General features: G+C 37.2%; 2 protein-coding genes across 4 annotated transcripts; one reads left to right on the top strand and one right to left on the bottom strand.

The window, feature by feature from the left end:
- Positions 1-461: 461 nt before the first annotated feature.
- Positions 462-4,407, bottom strand: arl14ep (ADP-ribosylation factor-like 14 effector protein). Its single transcript, XM_080033901.1, has 5 exons — positions 4,248-4,407; positions 2,961-3,156; positions 1,795-1,926; positions 1,308-1,348; positions 462-921 (listed from the first exon to the last, which is right to left on the bottom strand). Exons 1-5 carry the CDS (start codon positions 4,316-4,318, stop codon positions 693-695), a joined length of 669 nt encoding a protein of 222 aa, XP_079890027.1. The 5' UTR covers positions 4,319-4,407; the 3' UTR covers positions 462-692.
- A 2,093-nt stretch (positions 4,408-6,500) lies between these two features.
- nr1h3 (nuclear receptor subfamily 1, group H, member 3) lies at positions 6,501-21,086 on the top strand. 3 transcript variants are annotated; one of them, XM_080028034.1, is made up of 11 exons: positions 6,501-6,598; positions 11,875-12,036; positions 14,194-14,276; positions 14,662-14,898; positions 15,898-16,164; positions 16,820-17,025; positions 17,658-17,837; positions 18,147-18,246; positions 18,642-18,755; positions 18,943-19,037; positions 19,402-21,086. In XM_080028034.1, the coding sequence occupies exons 3-11, from the start codon at positions 14,234-14,236 to the stop codon at positions 19,546-19,548; spliced, it is 1,389 nt and encodes a 462-aa protein (XP_079884160.1). In that variant the 5' UTR covers positions 6,501-6,598; positions 11,875-12,036; positions 14,194-14,233; the 3' UTR covers positions 19,549-21,086. The 3 variants fall into 3 exon arrangements, with proteins under 3 accessions (XP_079884160.1, XP_079884158.1, XP_079884159.1); XM_080028032.1 differs by having other exon boundaries at positions 11,875-12,031; positions 19,402-21,085; XM_080028033.1 differs by having other exon boundaries at positions 6,519-6,607; positions 11,875-12,031; positions 19,402-21,085.

Below are 21,086 nucleotides of genomic sequence, written 5' to 3'. Positions count from 1 at the left end.
ATCCAGGACTCTCATATAATTGTCACTTTAAATGCGATGTTAACATACATATCCAAATGTCTCTTTTAATCCGTCATTGGACACTTTAACAGTTGTTTTGACTGACTCGGGCATATGTTTACTCATGAGGTGCTATTTATTGCCCTGCACAGTTTTGCTGTTTGGTAAGAATGAATAAAGACAAAACATTATGTGTATCTTTGAATGACCTATAGCTGAAAGGTTTTCTTGTGTATGCAAGTCTTTCTCTCATTCGTAAATGTCACACGATTAAACCAACTGATTATACAGAAACCGTTGATTCTGAACAACAACAGCTCGAATTCAGCAACTCATTGGGACAAACTGGAATTTGGGATTTGGACATGAAAAATTCCGGATACTGTATGTTAATAATACCTCTGCATCACATCAACAACGAAGATATTAAGAAAGTAGTTTATTAACACTAAAGGGCACAAACAATATCTTTACTGAAGAACACAACAGAAAATTACTTTTAAGAAAACAGGAACAAAAAGCATATTTTTCTGCCATGGTCAGTAGCTTCGCAGAACTTAAAAAATATCAGATAAAAATGTGAGAAAAACAAAAACACTTCAAATGGTATGAACCGTCAGACTTACAGGGCGAGTTTTGATTCCAAGACTCCCTCAGGAACCATGAATGAAAATTTTAAGAGTCACTGCCAACTAAATAGCAAACTTGTTCCGGATGATTTCTCCTCCTTCCACCTCCACCTGCTCGTAAAGCCACTTCCGGTCACAGCGGCACTCCACTCCGCACTTGCGTGAGCCGCATTCGCGGCAAGGGTAGAAGCAGCCCATACAGTCCACATCCAGACAGTCACACAAGTCTTTGCTGTTTGAGAGCAGCTTGCCTTTGCTGTCGTAAACTCTGCTCTTGGGTCCCGGCGTCTGTCTGTGGGCACCACAATAAAGACGATAGAATGATCACTGCCACTCATTAACTCTCTGTATACATTTACCTATTTCATCATAAACCACTGTCTGGCAATGAAAATACATATGAAGATACACATCACAATCTACTTTATAACCCCAGATTATTATTATTTTTTTGTCCACAAGCAAATATTGTGATGAATTCAGAAGAAGCTACGTTTTCACTTGTTCCATAACAAACCTGACAAGGGCCTGAGTGAAATCAGGGATGGGCTACATAATAAAAAGAGCTGTACAGTGTTTCAAATGGGCCTCATCAAATCACTGAGTGACAAAGATTAAGAAATGAAAACAAAGTAAGACATTTTTATCTTTCGATTCAATCCACACATATCGTCTCACCTGTCAGACATCTGTTTTCCTCCGCGCCCTCCTCGTCCACCCTGTGATCAAATAAATATCCTTAGTGGTTTCTGGGCAGATTAGTCTACTTTTTCTTAAAGAACATAATGTGACTACTGGACTTTGCTTTAACCACAGTCACTACTAATATTACTATTGTTAGTAGAAATAGTTGGAAACCATCAGCAGCATGCAGTTTTGGTTGGAACAATTGTAAATCACAATGGATTTTAAATTATGTAATTTTTTTTCAGCCTCAATTTGTGTAACAATTGTGACACTGATAAAAGTTAAGGATGTAAATGATTATTTACAGTTTTTAGCCCATTTACTACTTGAGATATCTTTCAAATACGAATGTTCAGTAATGTAGATCCAATTTACAAGTTAATGAGCTATCATCAAGTTCAGAACACTGGTGTGATACTTTTAAAAAGATAAACACAACATGATCTACCCACAATACAGCCAACATTAAACTACTCACCCTAGTGCCTCCTCTTCTGTCTCTGCGTAGTAGACCTGCGGCCTCTTTCGCTCTGTCTCTGTCGGCTTGTGTTCCCACTGGATTCGCGAAGGTCGTCTCCTTTGGTGGCACTCCTCTTTTACGAAGTTCAATCTAAGGGGTTGTGATAGAAAAATAGATTTGATATAATCAAATAAACAATCAATATATATATATATATATATTAACTGATAATTTTATGAGATTAACTAAAATTATACCATTGATCTAAATGTTCCTTCACAGATACAAAAACAGGGAAGATAGAGAGGCTCACAGTGAATCACATGTGGGAGAAATTACACCTCGGACAAGAGGAGTAACATTCTTAGCAGAAGGGAGAGAGTTGTGTATCTGCTAACAAAGGAATACTTGTTAAAACCTGAATCATCTGACTCATAGATATAGATACTTCCAAGGCCTCTGAGCTTAGCAAGTCACGGACCTTTGCAACATTTACGGCAAGAAATTTACGGCAAGATAAGAAGAATTCCTGGGACAAGAGGAGGACGCAAGACGCAAACTAATATATTTTCATTTAACTTTTATTTATCCTCGAGAGACCAATTGAGGGGTGGCCCTCATTTACAATGACGTCGAGTTCAAACAAATTCAAAGGAAAAACAACAATACATAAACAATATTCAATGCAAATACATCAAATACACAACAACAGGTGAAGAAAAAAAAACAATTGAAACATTTACACTGTGGTGAAGAGTGGCAGCAATTAAAATTAAATGGGTGAAAGTACAATATAGCCTAATTAAAACCGTTACAGGTAGAGTTTGGCAGATTTAAGATAGTTTGTTTAAATTGGTTAAAGGATATGAAGGTATTTAGTTTAATTTGATATAACTGAGCATCTGTAACCAAGCTCGCTCTCTCACTTTCTCTGAACGATGATGTGATCACATCATCTTGCCTTGTCATTTTACTTAAATAAACTAAGGCCTTGGTTCTGAATTGTTAACATTTTTTCATGGTATTTTTTCCTTCATACATACGGCTAAAGAACACGTTTTTATGTTATTAGTTGGCATGATTATTTATTAAACATGAAAACCAGAACAGGATTACCTTGTTTGGACTCCTAACAAATTGTGAGATACAGAGTAGGCCTACGTATTGTATAGTGAACCTCATACCTTTGACGAATCATGTCCCTGGGTGAATATGGTGGGCACTGCATCCTCCCGAAGAAACTGTTTGCCTTTGTAGTCTCTAAAGCAGTCGGTCCTGAAATGCTCCGAGCAGAGGCATGTGTTGGCGGTCGGGATGAAGTTTTTCATCCCCAGACTGTTCACCCATTTGTTGGCGAGTTGAGGTTTGCTGAGTGGGAACCTGACACACATGAGAGGGAGGAGACCGTTACAAAACAGACAGAAGGTGCAGGTATTTAGCCATCATCAAAACAAACGGTCATTGTAAACTTTCTGTCAAAGCAGAAAGTAAAGTATTTTGTGCAGCTGGATGTAGTTATAAGTCATGCTTTATCAGATATATAAAGTTTTGGAAAGCTGCGTTAGTATATTTATATTTGGGAAGTAAAAGTTAATTGATCTATGAGTGGATAGAGGAGAAGTGAGAAAGTGGTAGGGATTTAAGTAAGGGATAATGTATAGCCAACAGGTCACTATTGAGAAATAAAAAACAACAATGTGAACAGGAGATCGAAACACAGAGGACTGGAGGGATCTTGTCCTATATCAATTACATTTGAATTCCAAAATTACAATATAAATATACAAACGGTGATCCCAAGCTTTAAATAGGTGATAAAGCATGACTTCCTTCCCTATAACTGCGTCCATCTGCACAAAATACTTTTTTACTTGCTTTGACAGAAAGTTTACAAAATTCCTTACTTCAGCTACTATTTTTGTTCCTCTTGTTTTGTTTGTTTTTTTATCTTTAATTTTGATGTTCAAAACTAATAATAGAATCCCTCATTCATAAGGTTATTTATTAAATGCTTTACAAATCTGTAAATAATGCACATTTTTTCTGTATGATGGAAAAATTAAACTATCTGAAGCATAAACTAAAGCACCACATTGACTTGGCTCGTCTTGTTTTCCGTTATCTTGTTATTAATGATATACGATTAGGTTTTTTTATTGTCTTTTATTACTCATCTATGATTCCATCATGAGTATTATTTTACCTTGGCGAGCTTCAGCAAACCAATAACAATTCGAAGGTAACATTAGCTCTGCTGCAGCTCTTATAATAGGTCCATGGCTGCACCACGTTAAGCTATAACAGGATCATGTGAAGCAGCCAATCATGAATTAAGCATATTTTGTTTGTTTAGCGTTATCATAAAACTTGCGTTTATCATGAGTATATTTTATCAGTTAACATAATTCAAAATCAAAGTTATGCCAAAAATGAATTCACCACCAAGCCGGTGAAAAGTAAACGTTACGTACCTGTAAAATCTGATTTCCGACCCTTTGACAAACTTGTTGTTGCACGCGATTGCCGCACATATAACGGGCATGGTGTCCACCTTCTCGAAACAGTGAAATTATGCAGAAAACTGCCCAAAAAGTGCAGGAAAAGGGGACACGAGAGGTTTGTGATTGTTTTTGTGCCTCTTCTTCCTCGGCGAAGATAAAAATGCCGCTCTGTCTACTTCAACTTCCTGTTTTGCCTCGGGAGATGCTGCCCTCAAGCGGTGGCTCAGTGAAGTGACAAGAAAATAGGTGTAATATATTTCTCTGTGAAAGTGAACTGTAGGTATGTGAACAGCTCTACAGATATAGCCTATGTCAGAGATATAAACAACGTTATATAAAACATTATTGAATACTTCCTCTATGACTGATGGTATGAATATGACAACAATTAGAGTATTTTGTCCAAATAATATGTGTCTCCTGGATAAAACAGACAGTTTGACTGTTTTTAAATGTATTTATCAAGTATAATGTATACACTAATGGCTGTAATTTTCAGTAAATCCAAAAAATAAAAGTTTCCCAACTAGGGCAAACTGAGGGTAAATAGTGACAACATACTCCCCGTTTTTATTGTATGCTATGTGGGCGATACAAAAATAAATGCAACAGCGCTAACTATGATAATGTATTTTTTAGTTTCTGCAGGTAATGGTTATTTGGGTAAAACATATGATACCTAGGGGGCAAAGTGATTTTTTGGACATGGGCTGTTGTAAAAGGTTGTTCACCAGAAATTATATATAGGACCTTCAAGGATCACAACCTGGTGGAAAACCTGGTCAACTACCTGCTTGAAAGCTACAGGGGGCCGAAATAGAAACTCGGAACCACGGTTTAATGTGAGGGTAAGATTGAATTTTTTTAACTTATAGATATCATCGTGAAACTTTGCCAGTTGATTACTGACATTAAAACAATGATGTTTTGTATTGAAGTTTTAAAAAAAATGTTTGAATATATATGCAAATGTAGCATATTTCACAAATTATGCACAGATTTGCTGATCTTTAAAAACCAAAAATCTAGATATTGGCTAAAGCAAGAGTTGAAATCTTTATTAAATTTTGACTTTATATAAGTGTGTTAAGTTTCTACATAAGAAACTTCCTCTGTGAGAAATGGTGTGACAATTCTGGTTTGATAGTGTGTGAATAAACGTGATTTGATAGTTTTTTTCATTACTCTGACCCAGAAATCTCAACCTCTAAATCACTTGCATCAACTAAACTTTCCATAATCATTCTTAGCACTATTCTGTAGGTTATTGAAGAAGGAATTTTTCATATGTTGTTCATAGCCTGATTTATGAGACATTTTCTTCTTCATAACATGCCATAATGCATTTTTAAGACCTGTACATAGTATTTTTTGATTTAAAAAATTCAAAAAGGCTGTGTAAAAAAATCCTTCTTTAATAACATTCAGAATAGTGCTGAGAATGATTATGGAAAGTTTAGTTGACGTAAGTGATTTAGAAGTTGAGATTTTTGGGTCAAAGTAGTGAAAAAAACTATCAAATCATGTCAATCTAACCACTATCAAACCAGAATTATCACACCATTTCACAGAGGAAGTTTGTTATGTAGAAACTTAAAACACTTATGTAATGTCAAAATGCAATAAAGATTTTAACTCTGGCTTCATCCAATATCTAGATTTTTGGTTTTTAAAGATGTGCAAATGTGTGCATAATTTGTGAAATATGACAAATTTGCATATATATTCAAACATTTAAAAAAAAAACTTCAATACAAAAAATCATTGTTTTAAAGCCAGTAATCAACTGGCAACGTTTCATTATGATATCTATAAGTACAAAAAAAAGTTTTACCCTCGCATTAACCCTAACCATGGTTCCGATTTTCTATTTCGGCCCCCTGTAGCTTTCCAGCAGGTAGTTGACCAGGTTGTCCACCCAGGTTGTGATCCTTGAAGGTCCCAGATATAATTTCTGGTGAACAACCTTTTACAACAGCCAATGTCTGTTTTCCAAAACAAGAGGGTTTTGCCCCCTGGGTATGAAGCATTTTCTGATCATTGCCACTTGATTGGAGAATATTGTTTTGACTAGAATAGTGGGTCAGGTGTGAACCCTGGTGCCTGTGAGACCAAACACTGGGCCATAAACCACCTCTCTTCCCTCCTGCGCAGCCAGCTTGAGCTCGCGGGGCTGCTCAGTCACATGACATAACTCCGCTGGTTAGCGAGCTAACATGCTAATATGCTAGCTCCGGTTGTCAAAGCCGCTGTCAACAGCCACATACGGACGGAGTAGCCGACCCCTCACTAAACTAGTCGCAAAGCCCGTGAATTCCCTGGCAAGTCAAGTAATGTTGCTCCTTTGTGTCATGTTTGTGGTGTCCGTGATGTGAAGTTAGCTCAGTCAGCTATGTTGAACTTGTTTTAAGGGAGTTTCTGTCGAGCGCGGAGGTGTTAGGCTAACGTAAACCATACTGGCCTTGTTTGGTTTGGATTCGCTATTAAGCTAATCTCACCAAAACGTCTTGTTTTCATATGTATAATGGCAATGTTTAAAATCTAATGAGTTAACAAATAACGCAGATGAGCTATTGTTGTCAGCTGATGTTTACACGCTTAACTTGTAGCTATATGTATTTATTTTCATCCCAGTTCACTGACCGTAAGGCTAGTTAACATTGACTAGCACTAGCTAACTCACTTGGCTAAGGTTAGCAGTAAGTCTTTGGTAAAAACAAGAAAAACAACCACGTTAACACTGTGTTCTTTGTAGTGGTGACTTGCTCTTTCAGGTGTATGCATAACTCCATTGCGAAATAACACTGACGTCAACTCTCAGTGGACAACCACAACTAGATAACTAGCTTCACCAAAGCTAATTTAGCTTGACAAAGGCTGACACAGTTTTGTTTTATATCTCTCCCGTTGATAAGCATGCCTGGTTATAATGTTTTTGGTTTTAACTTAGAGCCCCCAAACATGAATGGTTTTACAGTTAGTCATTGGTGTGGGCGACTGCAGACTTGACACTTTGGCACCTGTTGGAATGATTTACATGTTTATAATTTTTAATAGTTTGGTGAACTAACATGCAGTGTTGGGGAAGCTATACTTTGAAAGCATTGCTTTGCAAATTACCGATTAATTCACACTGGAACATGTTGAACCACAGCAAAGCTACCCTAGGGAGAAATGGCAAACTTACTACTTAAAGGCCTACTCCACCGGTTTGAATATGAAGGTGTATTGAATTCTGAGATCCTATGTAGTATAAATGTGCGAAAAAAATTGAAATCGGTTCATCCTAGCCTGAGAAAAGGCAGAAAGTGTGTTTTTTTTAACCCTATATTTCTCTTTCTCGTGACATCACAGAAAGAGAAATATAGGGTTTAAAAAAAACTTACTTTGTAAATATTACTGTGATGTCTTTTACTGTGACATCACAGTGATATTTACAAAGTACGTTTTTTTTAACCATATATTTCTCTTTCTGTGATTTTTGCACATTTATACTACATAGGATCTCAGAATTCAATACACCTTCATATTCAAACTGGTGAAGTAGGCCTTTAACATTTGTGGTTAAAACTTTGTAAAAAATGATAAAATTAACAATGTACATGTGAATATAATACAAAAAGAGTGTATTGCAGGAACTGTAAAACATTTTTAATGACCTTTTGTTGATGAATAACAAAATAAAACTACAAAAAGATTCAAAACAATAATTTAAATATATTCACAGGTGAGTTGAGCTGAAAATTAAACATGAGGATGAAAGATAAAAGGGGACAGGACTTGTCAATGGGTTCAATTAGAGAAGCAACAGTCAAATACAAATGCATGCCTTTTTCTTTTATGGCCCAAACATGTTAGTAGTTTCAGTAGTCAACTAAACAAAAGACGGCATACAAGTAATTTAACTACTTGAATCACTACGCAGATATGAATGCAGTTGAACTATCGGTATGCTACTGGTAAACTGCTAGTGAAATTACATGGAGTTCACTACTCCCCAACACTGCTAACATAATACCCAGATTAACAGCACCCAACGTTGAAGGTGCTGTAAGCGGAATGGTTCTTTTAGCTAACTTCCTGTCAGTTACTGCAGTTAGCGGTCCCCTCGCTCGTCCCTACGTCACCACATTAATGCACTGCGGTCTTAAAGCAGCAAGTTATCTAGCATCATCTCAGATCCATAAGTGTGATAAAACGTGATAAAAACCATCAAAACAGACATTGGGAAGGATTTTTACCTGCTCCGCCATTGTAGGTGCATACACAGAACCCATCTGTTGCTCTGGCGTGCACCAGCAGTGAGACCATGGAGTGTATATACTATAGGGGAGAGTTGCCTAAGTTGTGCCGGTGGGGAAGTTGTGCCACCCCTTTTTTCTAGAAAACCATAGAAGAAATTGGAAATGTGACCACATATTTAAGAAGAGCCATCCATTTAACTCATCCTGTAAAGTAGGGAGAAACATGGAATAAGATATAAGCACATTTAAGCTCAAAAAACAGTTTTTTGCCTTTCAAAGTAAAATTTCCATGATCAAGGTTTTTTGTTTATTGTGTCTGAACAATTATAAACACGTTTGAAAACATTTGACACATGTTTTAGTGCTTTAGTATGTTACACTTTGTGTCTATATAGTGAGCACAATGTCATCCCTAAACTGCTGCATCATGCTTATTATCCAAAATTATGTGGTTGGGGTGATTTGTGCCAAAGGGCCAAGGTGAGTTATAAGTAAGTAAGTAAAATGTATTTATAAAACCACATTTATAACAGTTTGCGCTTTCCAAAGTGCTGAACATAGTGCATTCAGTAGGTAAAAAATTAAGGTAAAATAACAATAACCAAAATAAAAGTCATAAAGCCCAGACACCCACATATAAACAAAGATAGTAGTGCTGAGGTAAGATAGTTAATGGGGAGGAAACACCAGGGTGTACATACGGGTTTTGAGCCTTGATTTAAAGGCAGAAATGTAGCTAGTGCAAAGTACATTTCTGAGAGTTGTGCCAGTGGCATGGCTGTATACGCTGGTCACCAAAAGAAAGTGATTGTCTACAGTAGCTCAGAAGAGAGTGACATCTCCATTCCACTTAACGCCACCACTGATGAGTTCAGATGGCCAGAAAGATGGCCAGAAAGATGATGATGGTGACTTTGTCATTTTGAGCTTTTGCAGGTAAAACCATTAGATCTGCTAGGCCTTGTTTAAGAAAATTGTCTTCAATCTTTGTAAAATATTTACTTTATTTATAAAAATTTCGGGATACTCCAATAAGTTTATTTGCCGAGTACATGCAAAGCAGCTGACTGAGAGATCAGCTTTATGAAACGCGCACATTATGTAAGTGATCACTGATTTAACACTTATATTAACATAAATAAACCTCTTACTTCACCTTTAACCTGAGCAGAATGTCTGTAGACAGGAGAAGTGAAAACATCTGGGTGGGTCTGCTAGAAGTAGTGCCGCTGCTTGTACTTCTTCTTCCCTTCATTGTGTTGGTGGGAACTTTGATCAATTTCAGAGCTTAAAAGCACTGACTCTTTGCTTTCCCACCAAGTTGTTGCTGAGTGTGGCAGTCCATTTTTGCTTCACCGGAGAGAGTGACATCCGTTGTAACTCTGAGACTTTGAACATTGGAGTTTTCCCATTCAGACATGCTGACTTTATTTGTGCACTAACGTTGGGTAACTGACTGTGAGAAGCATTTATGAACACAGCTTTGTCACTATCACTCTGTAACCCACCAACATGGTCGCTCAGGGGATTCGGGACATTGTTTTGCTATAAGGAGATCAACTGAAAAACATTTTAATTATTCTAACCACAAATCTGCCAATTATGTTCAGAATTGATCCTCTAAAATAGTTATATATGACCATTATAATATCCCAAAGCATATGTTTAGCTTTTTTGGTCCAACCAGTATTTTGAAACCCAAAGGTCTCTGGTTAACATTTATCATATTTTAATTAGAGTGATAGACTGTCAGAATGATTGACTTATTGATTAATACTAATAGATGATATGTTTTAGCTAAAATACATCAAATCAATAGCTCTATTTAGTATTAACGCTCTCTTGTCTAATTTGGGGTGTCAGCAGCAAGATATTTTAAAATCCAGTTGAATTATATTTAAGTCACAAACTGGTCAGGTATTCTTAAGGTAGATGCAACTGTAGTGTTGATATAATACTTATAATACTTGAATTTGTTAGAATCAGAAAGTTATAATATCTTAACCAGGTCCTTTTGTGGTTGAGTCTTGTGGCTTTGTGCAAGTAGATTTTTTTCTGTTCGTGTGAGGTAGAAAAAAGGTGTAAAATATTATAAATAATTTTGGTTTTATTCAGCACTTTATTGATTTTATTTGGTGCTTTCGTTGAAATTTTGGTAGTCTATGAAAACATGGAACTGGCCAAAGGTGACTAGCTGATAAGATCAAGGGACATTGGACTTGAACACGGGGATCGCGGCGGGGATGGCATGAGTTCACAGGCAGAGCAGAAATGTTTCATAACCAAAGAATGTAAATTCACCCAATAAAAGTTGATGCCTTTTTATTACCGGACCTATTGTCTGTAATTCAGATTTGAGAGCTTTTTCTATCAAAAGTCAAATACACCTAGACTTATGATCTACTATGCTGCTGCTTACATGAGTTTCAAAAGAAAGGCTTTGAGTGGTTACATCCTTTTTACAAGGATAGCATTCTGTGGGCCACAATATTGGTTCTATTTGAAAAGAACTAGAGAAAAGATGAGATCATCTTTACTCAGGTGTCTGCTGTTGAAAATGGAATACATTTGGCACTTACTAACTTGAATGAAAATGTAAAAAAAAAAACGAATAATGTAATAGAATGCCCTGACTGATATTGTAATATCAGGGTCTCCAGATAATATAATACATGTTATTATTAAACACATACATTATTAAGTAACACAGGTAAAGTTGGAACACGTGTTGACTAAATGGATGTTATTGAGGGTTTGTTAACAGGCGATAAAACACAAAATGGAGTAAATAAACAAAGCATTAAATAATGATAAAATAAGTTTGGGGAAGAAATGTTCAACCTGAAAGTCTCATAAATTCCTAATAATGTAAAAAGTTGTTTGACATTATCTGGAAAATGCTACAATATCAGTTGGGACATTTAATTATTATGTTTTAGGGCTTTATTAAATTTTCAATCAAATTTAAAGAAAGTGATTCTGGATAGTATTCGTTGTCAAAAATCCACTGTTAATACACATCCTAGACTCTATTGGTATGTAAACAAAGGGTAAAATAACACATTCTCCAGAACCAAATTAATAGAATGTTCAAAAGTTATTACATTTTCTGAAATTATTTTACGTTATATGGTCCCACAAGGCTGTTAGAGTAAAATGGGCTGCTTAGTGCTTATTAAATACTTAAAAAGGAAAATGCTGCCAGGATATCAAAGCCATGAACATGACCAATAGTAACCTCTTGTGTTCCCTCCCTCCCTCCCTCCTCTCTGTCTCTGTCTGTGTTTTCCCTCCCGTCTCCCATTGGGTATTGTAAAGTGACTCGTCTTCTTTCTACTCTCTCTCTCTTCCAGATATCGAGCCATTTAAACCTCCACTCAAAAAGCCTCAGGGGTTTTTGGCCTCCTGAAGGCTCACCAGGTAAGCAATTTGTCCATCTGCCCTGAGATACTGACAGACTGAGGTTGTGGACAAGATGGATAGGCGATAAAGAAGACATCCACTTCAGAGGTAAGGTCAGTCCAACACTGTGCCTGTAATGGAGTCAGTGTGGCAGATCAATTTAAGTTAAATGAGGCTTTGTATGACAATGTTGTGACAAATAAATCTAGTGTATTATTGAGAAAGTCCCATCAGAATGTATTTACATGTGTTATACAGTCTAAACTTCTATAAAACAAACTTAAAGCCAAAAAGATGTCATCATGAATTAATTCTCATATGTGAATGATTTTATCTTGGGACTGATGTAGCGATAAGCGCTTTACTGGTTTACTAAGGTAATTACAAGCTTATCATTGGGGCTTGGAAAATTATTGTTTTGTTTTTTTTTCAAAATGGTTTTCACTTTATTTTCTGCTTAACATAATTTGACGGGAGGCCACATAGTCAAGAAGATGTTTTTACTGAACCAAGTTTACTGAACAGTTGCTTTCGTTAAATAGTTTATAATGGGAGTTCTATTGGGTCCTTTTACCCCATGTTTTAATGACGTAAAAGCGACATCACGAACAGTTACATAAAACAAACTTGTCTTTGGCGCCCTTCCACACACACTCACACTTGACGCACCGCCAGACTCTGATTGAGCTTACTGTCCAGTGTCCACTGTTGCAATGTTATAGCCAAATAGTGCTTCTGACATATTATTGAGAGAGAAAGAGACTGTGCAATACGTTCTCTTTTTACCAAATAAAGAAGTATAGTTTAATGCATGCATCAAACCGGGAGGGTGTTAACATTTCTGGGGTGTCCTCCTTGTAGGCTGGTTAAAAATAGCCAAAAGTCATGCATGTGGGTCTGCTGAATCAGTTTCCTGAAATGCATCCATATATGACACATGACAAACTTTCATTTCTGCTTTTTCAGCCAGCTGGCTTTCCTGTACACGCATGTATGACAGGATGCAAGCTTGATATTCAAGACTTGTAACATTTTTAGATCTTTCTAAGAATGACATTATGCGGTTTATGATCATAAAAACTACCCTGCCGTTGATGTCACATTACCACATCCTTGTTTTGAATGTGTACACAGGCTACAAAGGAATACGTTTTTACCTTCATACCATTTCTACCTTCCCACGTCTGCTTTAATATGTAGATTTGTTACTGGTAACATAACTCTGAAGCCTTGGGAAACACAAGTGTCCCTCTGTGAAATGAATACAAGTTTAAATTGAACTCAGAATTAAGTCGTATAGTACAGCTTGACATGAATCTGAGTCTCACACTCTGAAGTATGTCATTCATTTATTCAATTATAATCTTTATTTTAAAACAAATTTGAGGAACTGTTTATGAAACAGTCTCATATTTCCTCTGTAGATTATAAAGGACCTGTAACAGTAAAAAACCATCAGGCACGGGTCCAACAGACACCAACATACACCAATAAGAATATAGATAACATTGCAATGCAAATAAAGTTGCTAAAAGAACAGAGCGAGTCAATCTAGTAAAACAACAATGGTTAGAAGTGAAATAGGATGCAGTATAACACATGAGGTCAGCACAGTGAGGAAAAACAAATTTTCTGAGTTTTCCTAGTTCGGTAAAAACAGCAGGCCCATGCAATATAATCCAATCATTGGAGCGAGTCATTAAGGACACATATTAAAAGAAAACAATTAGGTCACATGAGGGAGGAAAGGGACAGTGACGGCCTTATAATTAAATAGTACATTTAGTATAGTATATAAGTAAATAGTCTCTCTTCGTCAGACAATATTTGATGACTGACTATTTGAAAAGACGCAGACTGTCTGAAACAAAGTTATTTGACAAAGTTGTGTCTCTTGTCTCATACTAAGCTGAAACCATTTTCCTATAAAAAAAAAGTTCATGAGCAGGCTTTGACCAGGCCTTCTATTTTCTAGATTTAAAGTTTGGGTGAGATAGTTGACTGACCTGAATTAAGCCCCCTGTTAAAGCAAGCACCTTGAAGAACTGCCCTTGAGCTAGACACGGAGTCCCTGTCCTAATCAAGGGAGGTCTTGTATAGATGGATTTCCCTGGAGGGGGATGCAGTCAGAAATGTTGCTTCAGAGAATTTCCTTTTCATTTTGAGGAATGTTTTTTTTTATTATAATTCTAACATTGCCCTCTTAATTGAATATTAATTGTCCGAAAGAATAATAAATAAATAAATATGATTTATATGTTTATGCACAGGTGCACGTTGATTTCGTAATGACAAGCTGCTGTGCAGAAGATGTCCACGCTTTCTGTGACTGATATCCCAGATGTTGGTCATGGTAAGAGGAACCACTTCTGTATTTTTCCACTGTTTAGAGATCAACTGGACAGGGTTCATTTCCTTAAAGAACTCTTTTTTTTTTTGCAATGCCACAAAGTTATATTGTTGTTGTTTTATTACTCTGTTTATTACTCTATTATGTTGTTTCCTAAAACAAAAACATTTTGATTTACAATAATATCGAGATCATGCATGGGTGTCTTTTTAATCAGTTTTTTTTAATTGCGCTTATGTGTCACAAGACTGCTTTGTTTTCTACAGCCTAAAAGAATGGTCTCAGCAGAAATGTTTGGAAGCTAAACATCTCTTTTGAACACATGGCACACGGTGGTTGCTTGTTGTGAGTTGTTTTGAATGTGATTGTGACTGTCTCCTCCTGTCAGATGAGAGAAAGGTGTTTGACGGGGCATCTGAGCTGCAGCTGGACTGCATGGTTGAGGAAGGCAGTGGAACAATGAAGCCTGACGTCCTGCTGTCGCTGGCTGACCTCTCTCAGCCAGACGACTTCCCCGTCCCCCCTAACAATGGCCCCTCACTCACTGAGATCAGCAGCCCTCTGCCCATAGAGCCCGGTGACATTAAGCTGGATCCAGCTGCAGGGGACACATCTGCCAGTGGAGGTGAGTGAAGATGCACTAATTAGCTGTAATGTTTCACACTTTAAACTTGAATGCTCCTTGCATTGAAATACTTAAAATGTTAACCAAAGAAAAGTGAATTAAATACAAGAAGAATGTGTGCTGTTTTTTGTTATTATTGAGGGAGTCCAAAGTTGTGAATCTGTGTAAATCAAAAACAATTCATAAAACACATTGTGCACGTTTTGTAAATGTTGCTGCTAGTAACTACCATTAGTCATTCTTGAGCAAAACAGGACATCACTGAGTTTGCAAAATGCAGTGACATGGAGATATTAGCTGTGTGTGTCTCTAGTGTGGTTCCTAAAGGACATGTGTGTTGTAATTGGACTGGTTTGACAAGTTCCCACGAGACTGACCAGTATTTGTTTTTGCTAAACCCTCCTAATTGCAGACATGACATGCCCATAGTTGCCCTTTTTTAATGCAACAATTGCGACACATAAATTAAATACCTCACTTGAATAAGTATTTCATATTGATTTTTTTATAGTTATACACACTGAAGTAGTAGTTAATATCGTACAACCAGTACGATTCTATCCATTAATCCTGCTATTATGTGTTTATGAAACGTCTGTATAATAGAGAGGTAGCTTTTTGTTTTTATGCACCAAATATCTGGAATAAACTCCCAGAGGACTTGAGGTCTGCTGCAACCTTCAGCTCTTTTAAATCAAATCTGAAGACTGCCTGTATTTGTTCTATGTTTTTGCGATCTCTAAATATGCGATTTCTAATGTCTCATCTTAATGTATTTTTGTTTCTGTCTCTGTAAAGCACTTTGAGTGTCCTTGTGTCTGAATTGTGCTATATACCGGTAAATAAACTTGCCTTGCCTATAATAACAGGGTTGAGAAGTATTAGAAACCAAATGCAGCACACATCAAATAAGTTGCTGCCTCGAAATTTCCTGGACTGAAACTGTTTAAGGTGTTTATTGTGATTTTCCACATCGTCTTCTTTTTCATATGTGTGTAGATGGCCAGCCAGTGAAGAGGAAGAAGGGACCTGCTCCCAAGATGCTTGGCAATGAGGTGTGCAGTGTATGTGGTGACAAGGCCTCTGGTTTCCATTACAACGTGTTGAGCTGCGAGGGCTGCAAGGGCTTCTTCCGACGCAGCGTCATTAAAAGTGCCCAGTACTCCTGCAAGAACAACGGACGATGTGAAATGGACATGTACATGCGCCGCAAGTGCCAACAGTGCCGCCTGCGCAAGTGTCGGGAGGCGGGCATGCTGGAGCAGTGTGAGTGTCTGTTTGTCAAATGTTGATTCCACTGCAATTTGGCGTGTGGGTTTGCAACCTGAGTGAAATTCATGACAATGACATGTAACATCTTGTTAAGGCTAGACACTGAAGGTGAATATGGTGGTAAACATGTTAACTTACAGACATCATTGTGAATCTTTGCCAGTTGATCACTTAAATTAAGACAAAAATTAAGGTTTTTTTTATTAGTTTTTTTCAGAAATTTTTGAATAAATTTGCAAATTTGGCAGTATATAAATAATTTAGTGGAAATTTGCATCTCTTTAAAAAAAACTAAAATCCAGATTGTGGATAAAGCCAAAGTTAAAATCTTTGTTCAATTTTTGTAACATATTATTGTCCAAAGTTTTTACCGAACAGATTTTGGATAAAGCCTTTCTTCCATTTTATAAATCAACGTACATGAAAATAAATCCGACAATTAACAACTTTTGACGACTTTCAAGTGCTAAAAATTATCGAAGTTTAGTTGATGTGAGTGCCTTTCGAAGTAGGTAAAATACTTTAATTGTATTTATTCTAGTATTAGAGAAGCAAAATACCCAGAAATCAAAAAATGTACATGTGATTGAAAAAACAATGTTTTGGCCTGCAGTGTCTGGCATTGATGTCCCTCCTCTTTGCCCTGTAGGCGTTCTCTCTGAGGAACAGATCAGACGGAAGAAGATGAAGAAGCAGCATGAGGATGACACAGCGCACCCGTCCACAGTGGTGACCCCCACCCTGCTGCCGGAGCCAGCCCCACTGGATCCACAGCAGCAGGACATGATAGAGAAGCTGGTGTCCATGCAGAAGCAATGCAACAAGAGGTCCTTTCTAGACCGACCCAAAGTGACTGTAAGTGAATGTCTCAGAGGAGAGGTTGTTTTTGACCAGTTATCTGTCTTTTGTGTAATGTTACCCACATTGTGTCATTGAGTTTTTGTCAACACCCTCTTATTGCTAAAATGTTAAGGTGTTGTCAGCAATTCTGGAGAATGTTCCTTGACAAAATCACCTCTATTCAACTTCTGTGAATATCTCTTGACGACCCGCTATCTGTCCGTACTGTGTGTTCGCTGATAAAAATCCAGTGCTAATACAAAGCTTAAGCTCTGTAAACGGGCATTTTGTTTGCTACGGTTGGCCCCTTTGCTTTGTTCAAACTGTTTGGTCGGTGGCGGTTGTAACAATTAACTGAGACAATAAAATTAGGTTTACCTAAAAAAAAAAAAAAAATGCTAATAAAAGAGCTGTATTTATTCTGTGTATGGCAACACTGCTATGGAGACTTATTGTAGTCATTGTGCGACTGCTGTTGTGTGCAGGTACCATCAGTTTCTGTTCAAAGTGTTCTTGATTTGAACATCTCTGTTGTCCACGGTTGACCTACAATATGCTGTGTCTGCTGCTTTGACAATATCAGGCGAAGGTTGATTCAGTGTGTGTGTGTGTGTGTGTGTGTGTGTTTTGTGTTTTCCATCCAACAGCCCTGGCCACACAGTCAGGACTTGCAGAACCGAGAGGTGCGTCAGCAGAGGTTTGCCCACTTCACTGAGCTAGCAATCATGTCAGTCCAGGAGATTGTGGATTTTGCTAAACAGCTTCCTGGTTTCCTGGAGCTCACAAGGGAGGACCAGATTGCCCTACTCAAGACGTCTACCATTGAGGTTTGTCATCATCTGCTATTAGATAACGATTTTTGTAGCGGCGGCTTTAGCACCTTCCTGAATATGTTACAATTGAACAGAATGCATGAACTTCCTAGAGGAAAGAACAATTAACTTGTATTACAAAATAAGGTAGTAATGTCATGTTCTTTGCTGTTCAAGCATAAATCGGTAGACAGAAAGTATACATTCTACTCCTCAGTTGCTACCCGCATCAATTTATTTGAATATTTCCTCCTATCCGCTTGCCTTACTATGGCTGTATATTAATTATTATTCAGCTAAAAAAAAATTGTTCCTCTTCCTCAGATTATGCTGCTGGAGACATCTCGGCGGTACAACCCTGCTATCGATAGCATAACATTTCTGAAGGATTTCAGCTATAATAAGGAGGACTTCGCCAAAGCAGGTGCATTTGCTCATTTCTGCCTGTCAAATTTTTGTGGAAGATATTAATAACACTTAAGCTGTCTGTTTTCCACCCGTCTTACATGCTGTTTAAAAAAAGCTTTGCTTTAACCAAAACATGCCGTAGCTATTGTAACAACTAGACAGCAACCATTCGATAATTCCATCTATGAAATGCGTAAACGCTGTGTATTCTGTGGGAATGTAACCATTCTGACAAAAGGGTATGTTTGATATGTAATTTATATAGAAAGATATTGCCCTCGTTGGGCTAACTTTCAATGTTTACAGTAATTACAAAAGCCCACAGTGTTTTAATGCATTACATTTCGTTCTTTTAAACAACAATTTGTTTTTTCCTTATCCCTCTCTGTTTCTCAACTCTGTCCTCCTCAGGGCTTCAGTTTGAGTTCATTAACCCCATCTTTGAGTTTTCAAAAGGAATGAATGACCTGCATTTGGACGAGGCCGAATATGCCCTGCTCATCGCTATCAACATCTTTTCTGCAGGTCGGAATTCATAAACTAAATAACTGTAGAAAATCTTAATCATACAGTGGAAATGTTCTTTGGTCTAAAACTGTCTGTGTAAAAAACAAATGGGTTGTTTTGTGTGTTTTTTTCACAAATCTTGAATCACAAAATATATCTGATAATTAAAGAAACTGACATTTTCTTTGTTTTGTAAACTGTTAAGACCGGCCGAATGTGCAGGATCATGAATTGGTGGAGCGGCTGCAGCAGCCCTATGTGGACGCACTGCGCTCTTACATCATGATAAAGAGACCAAATGTAAGTGCCAAGCTGTTGACGTAACCTCTTCTCTTTTGACCGACGGTATGTCAGCATAACCTGGTTGTCGTCATCACAACAAGGACATTGGGTCAGGGCTGAGGTTACATTTTTTTTGTTCAGACCTGTTTTGTACCAAGAACAGTTGTGTGCTAGATTAGAAAGGCAATTAGGATAAACAGTTTTTACTCTTAACGCTTTTAATTGTAAGCCTCCAAAATCTATCTTTATTTTTTGTTTAACTGAAAACAGGGCTACCGTTGAACATTATTTGTCATTGCAGAAGCGGTGTAGGGCAGAAGTTATTCTCTCCTAGTAGTAGTTTTTATAATTGTTTGTAATTTTGTCTCAATGCTTTCTTTAGGATCACTTGATGTTTCCCCGTATGCTGATGAAGCTGGTGAGCCTTCGTACACTAAGTAGCGTCCACTCGGAGCAGGTTTTTGCCCTTCGTCTTCAGGACAAGAAGCTTCCTCCCCTGCTCTCTGAGATCTGGGACGTCAACGAATGACTTTAAAAGGCTTGATACACACAGAACATCAAGCAGGAACACTGACTCCGGTCTGTCCATTTGGTCGGGGATTGGTTACAGCATTGAGATTTGTTCTGGTGGGAGGCGGGCTTCACTGCCCTTTGCGGTCAAACAGACTGCTTAACGTTTTTTTGTTCATGAGGAAAAAACATGGACACCTAGTTTTTTTTCTGGAGCCTTTTCTTGTACTTCTTATTGTGTAGATGCTGACTTGATTATGGCGATATTAAATACCAGCATCAGGCTCTCTAGTCAGTTATCTTTTGATTTTGATATTTGTTGAGTTATTATGATCTGTAGTGCAGTTCTATACTCATCTTCTAACAATTATAATCGAAAAACTCTGAGCAGGTTTTGGCTGTGGCTGTCTCAAACATGGGGATACCAGCTTACCATTCAGCTGAAATTTTGCAGACGTGCAATAGGTGGAAAAGGATACAGAGTTGGGCATGAGCAGTACCATATCTGCTGTTGACTTTATTGATGTTAGGATAACATGGTAGGCCATCTGGTTGGTGTTGATTGTGTTCCTTTTTGGGGTAAGTGCAGAAATCAAAAGGTTGGTGTAGTCGCTCAGGTAAAGTAATGTGAAGTAGACCTCTGTGAACTGGAGGCTTCTTTGATTTCTATTTGGTTTACTTTAGTGTTCTTCCAAGTGCATAAGGGACCCTTTTGGTCATTTGTAGATGCCCATTAACTTTAATGTAAATTGTATATTTATTTTCACAAGAAAAATGTATAGAGCGCACACAGGAAAATAATCCACAAGATAATACAATCACAAACTAACAGAAAAGAAGGTAAACCTCAGCAGGTGACTGTCCCCTCATTTACAGGTGATGCGACTAAATCTTTCTCTTTTCTTTTCTTTTCTACGCAGAGCACTGGTACCTTGAAATAGGTTGTACTAACGTGTCTTCAAATTCCATTTAAAGATGAAATAATTCTTAAAAAAAGGAAGTCAAACTGTTATTTCTATGACCCTCCTTTTGAAATTAATACTGATCCATTCTGACAATATTGTATAAATCAAAATACAAAGGAATGCCTCTATAAACACATTTTTTGTCATTGTATGTATGGTAGTATGAACGGCTTTATTCATTTCATTTCAATTTTTTTTTTAATCTGAAGCATTTATGGGTAAAATAAATGCATGAGAAACATACATTTAGTTTGAAAAGGAAAGATAAAATTGCACAGCTTTTTATTTTTGATAATATACTGTGTGACTGATACTGAGGCCAAGATGTAAAGCAAAATATCCGGTTGAAAACTGGCATGATTTAAAGGTCTACCATGGTCTTGAGTATCTCCCTTGAACTGGTACTCAACGCTAATAGCTTTAACTGGTCGCTAAAAACTGTACCAAAATCTATGTTCACAGGGAGCAGAGAACAATGGAAAATGAGTGGAAACATAACATTTTCATGTTAAAATAAACTTGATAACACATACTTAAATGTTTATGTTCATTCTCTGTTTCCCATGCATTCTACTATTAAGTGTAAACTTGA

This window comes from Ammodytes marinus (genome assembly GCF_949987685.1).
Source record: "Ammodytes marinus genome assembly, chromosome: 1".
Classification (NCBI taxonomy): Eukaryota; Metazoa; Chordata; class Actinopteri; order Uranoscopiformes; family Ammodytidae; genus Ammodytes; species Ammodytes marinus.
Note: the sequence above shows the minus strand (reverse complement) of the source record. Positions and strands in the feature narration are given on the sequence as shown.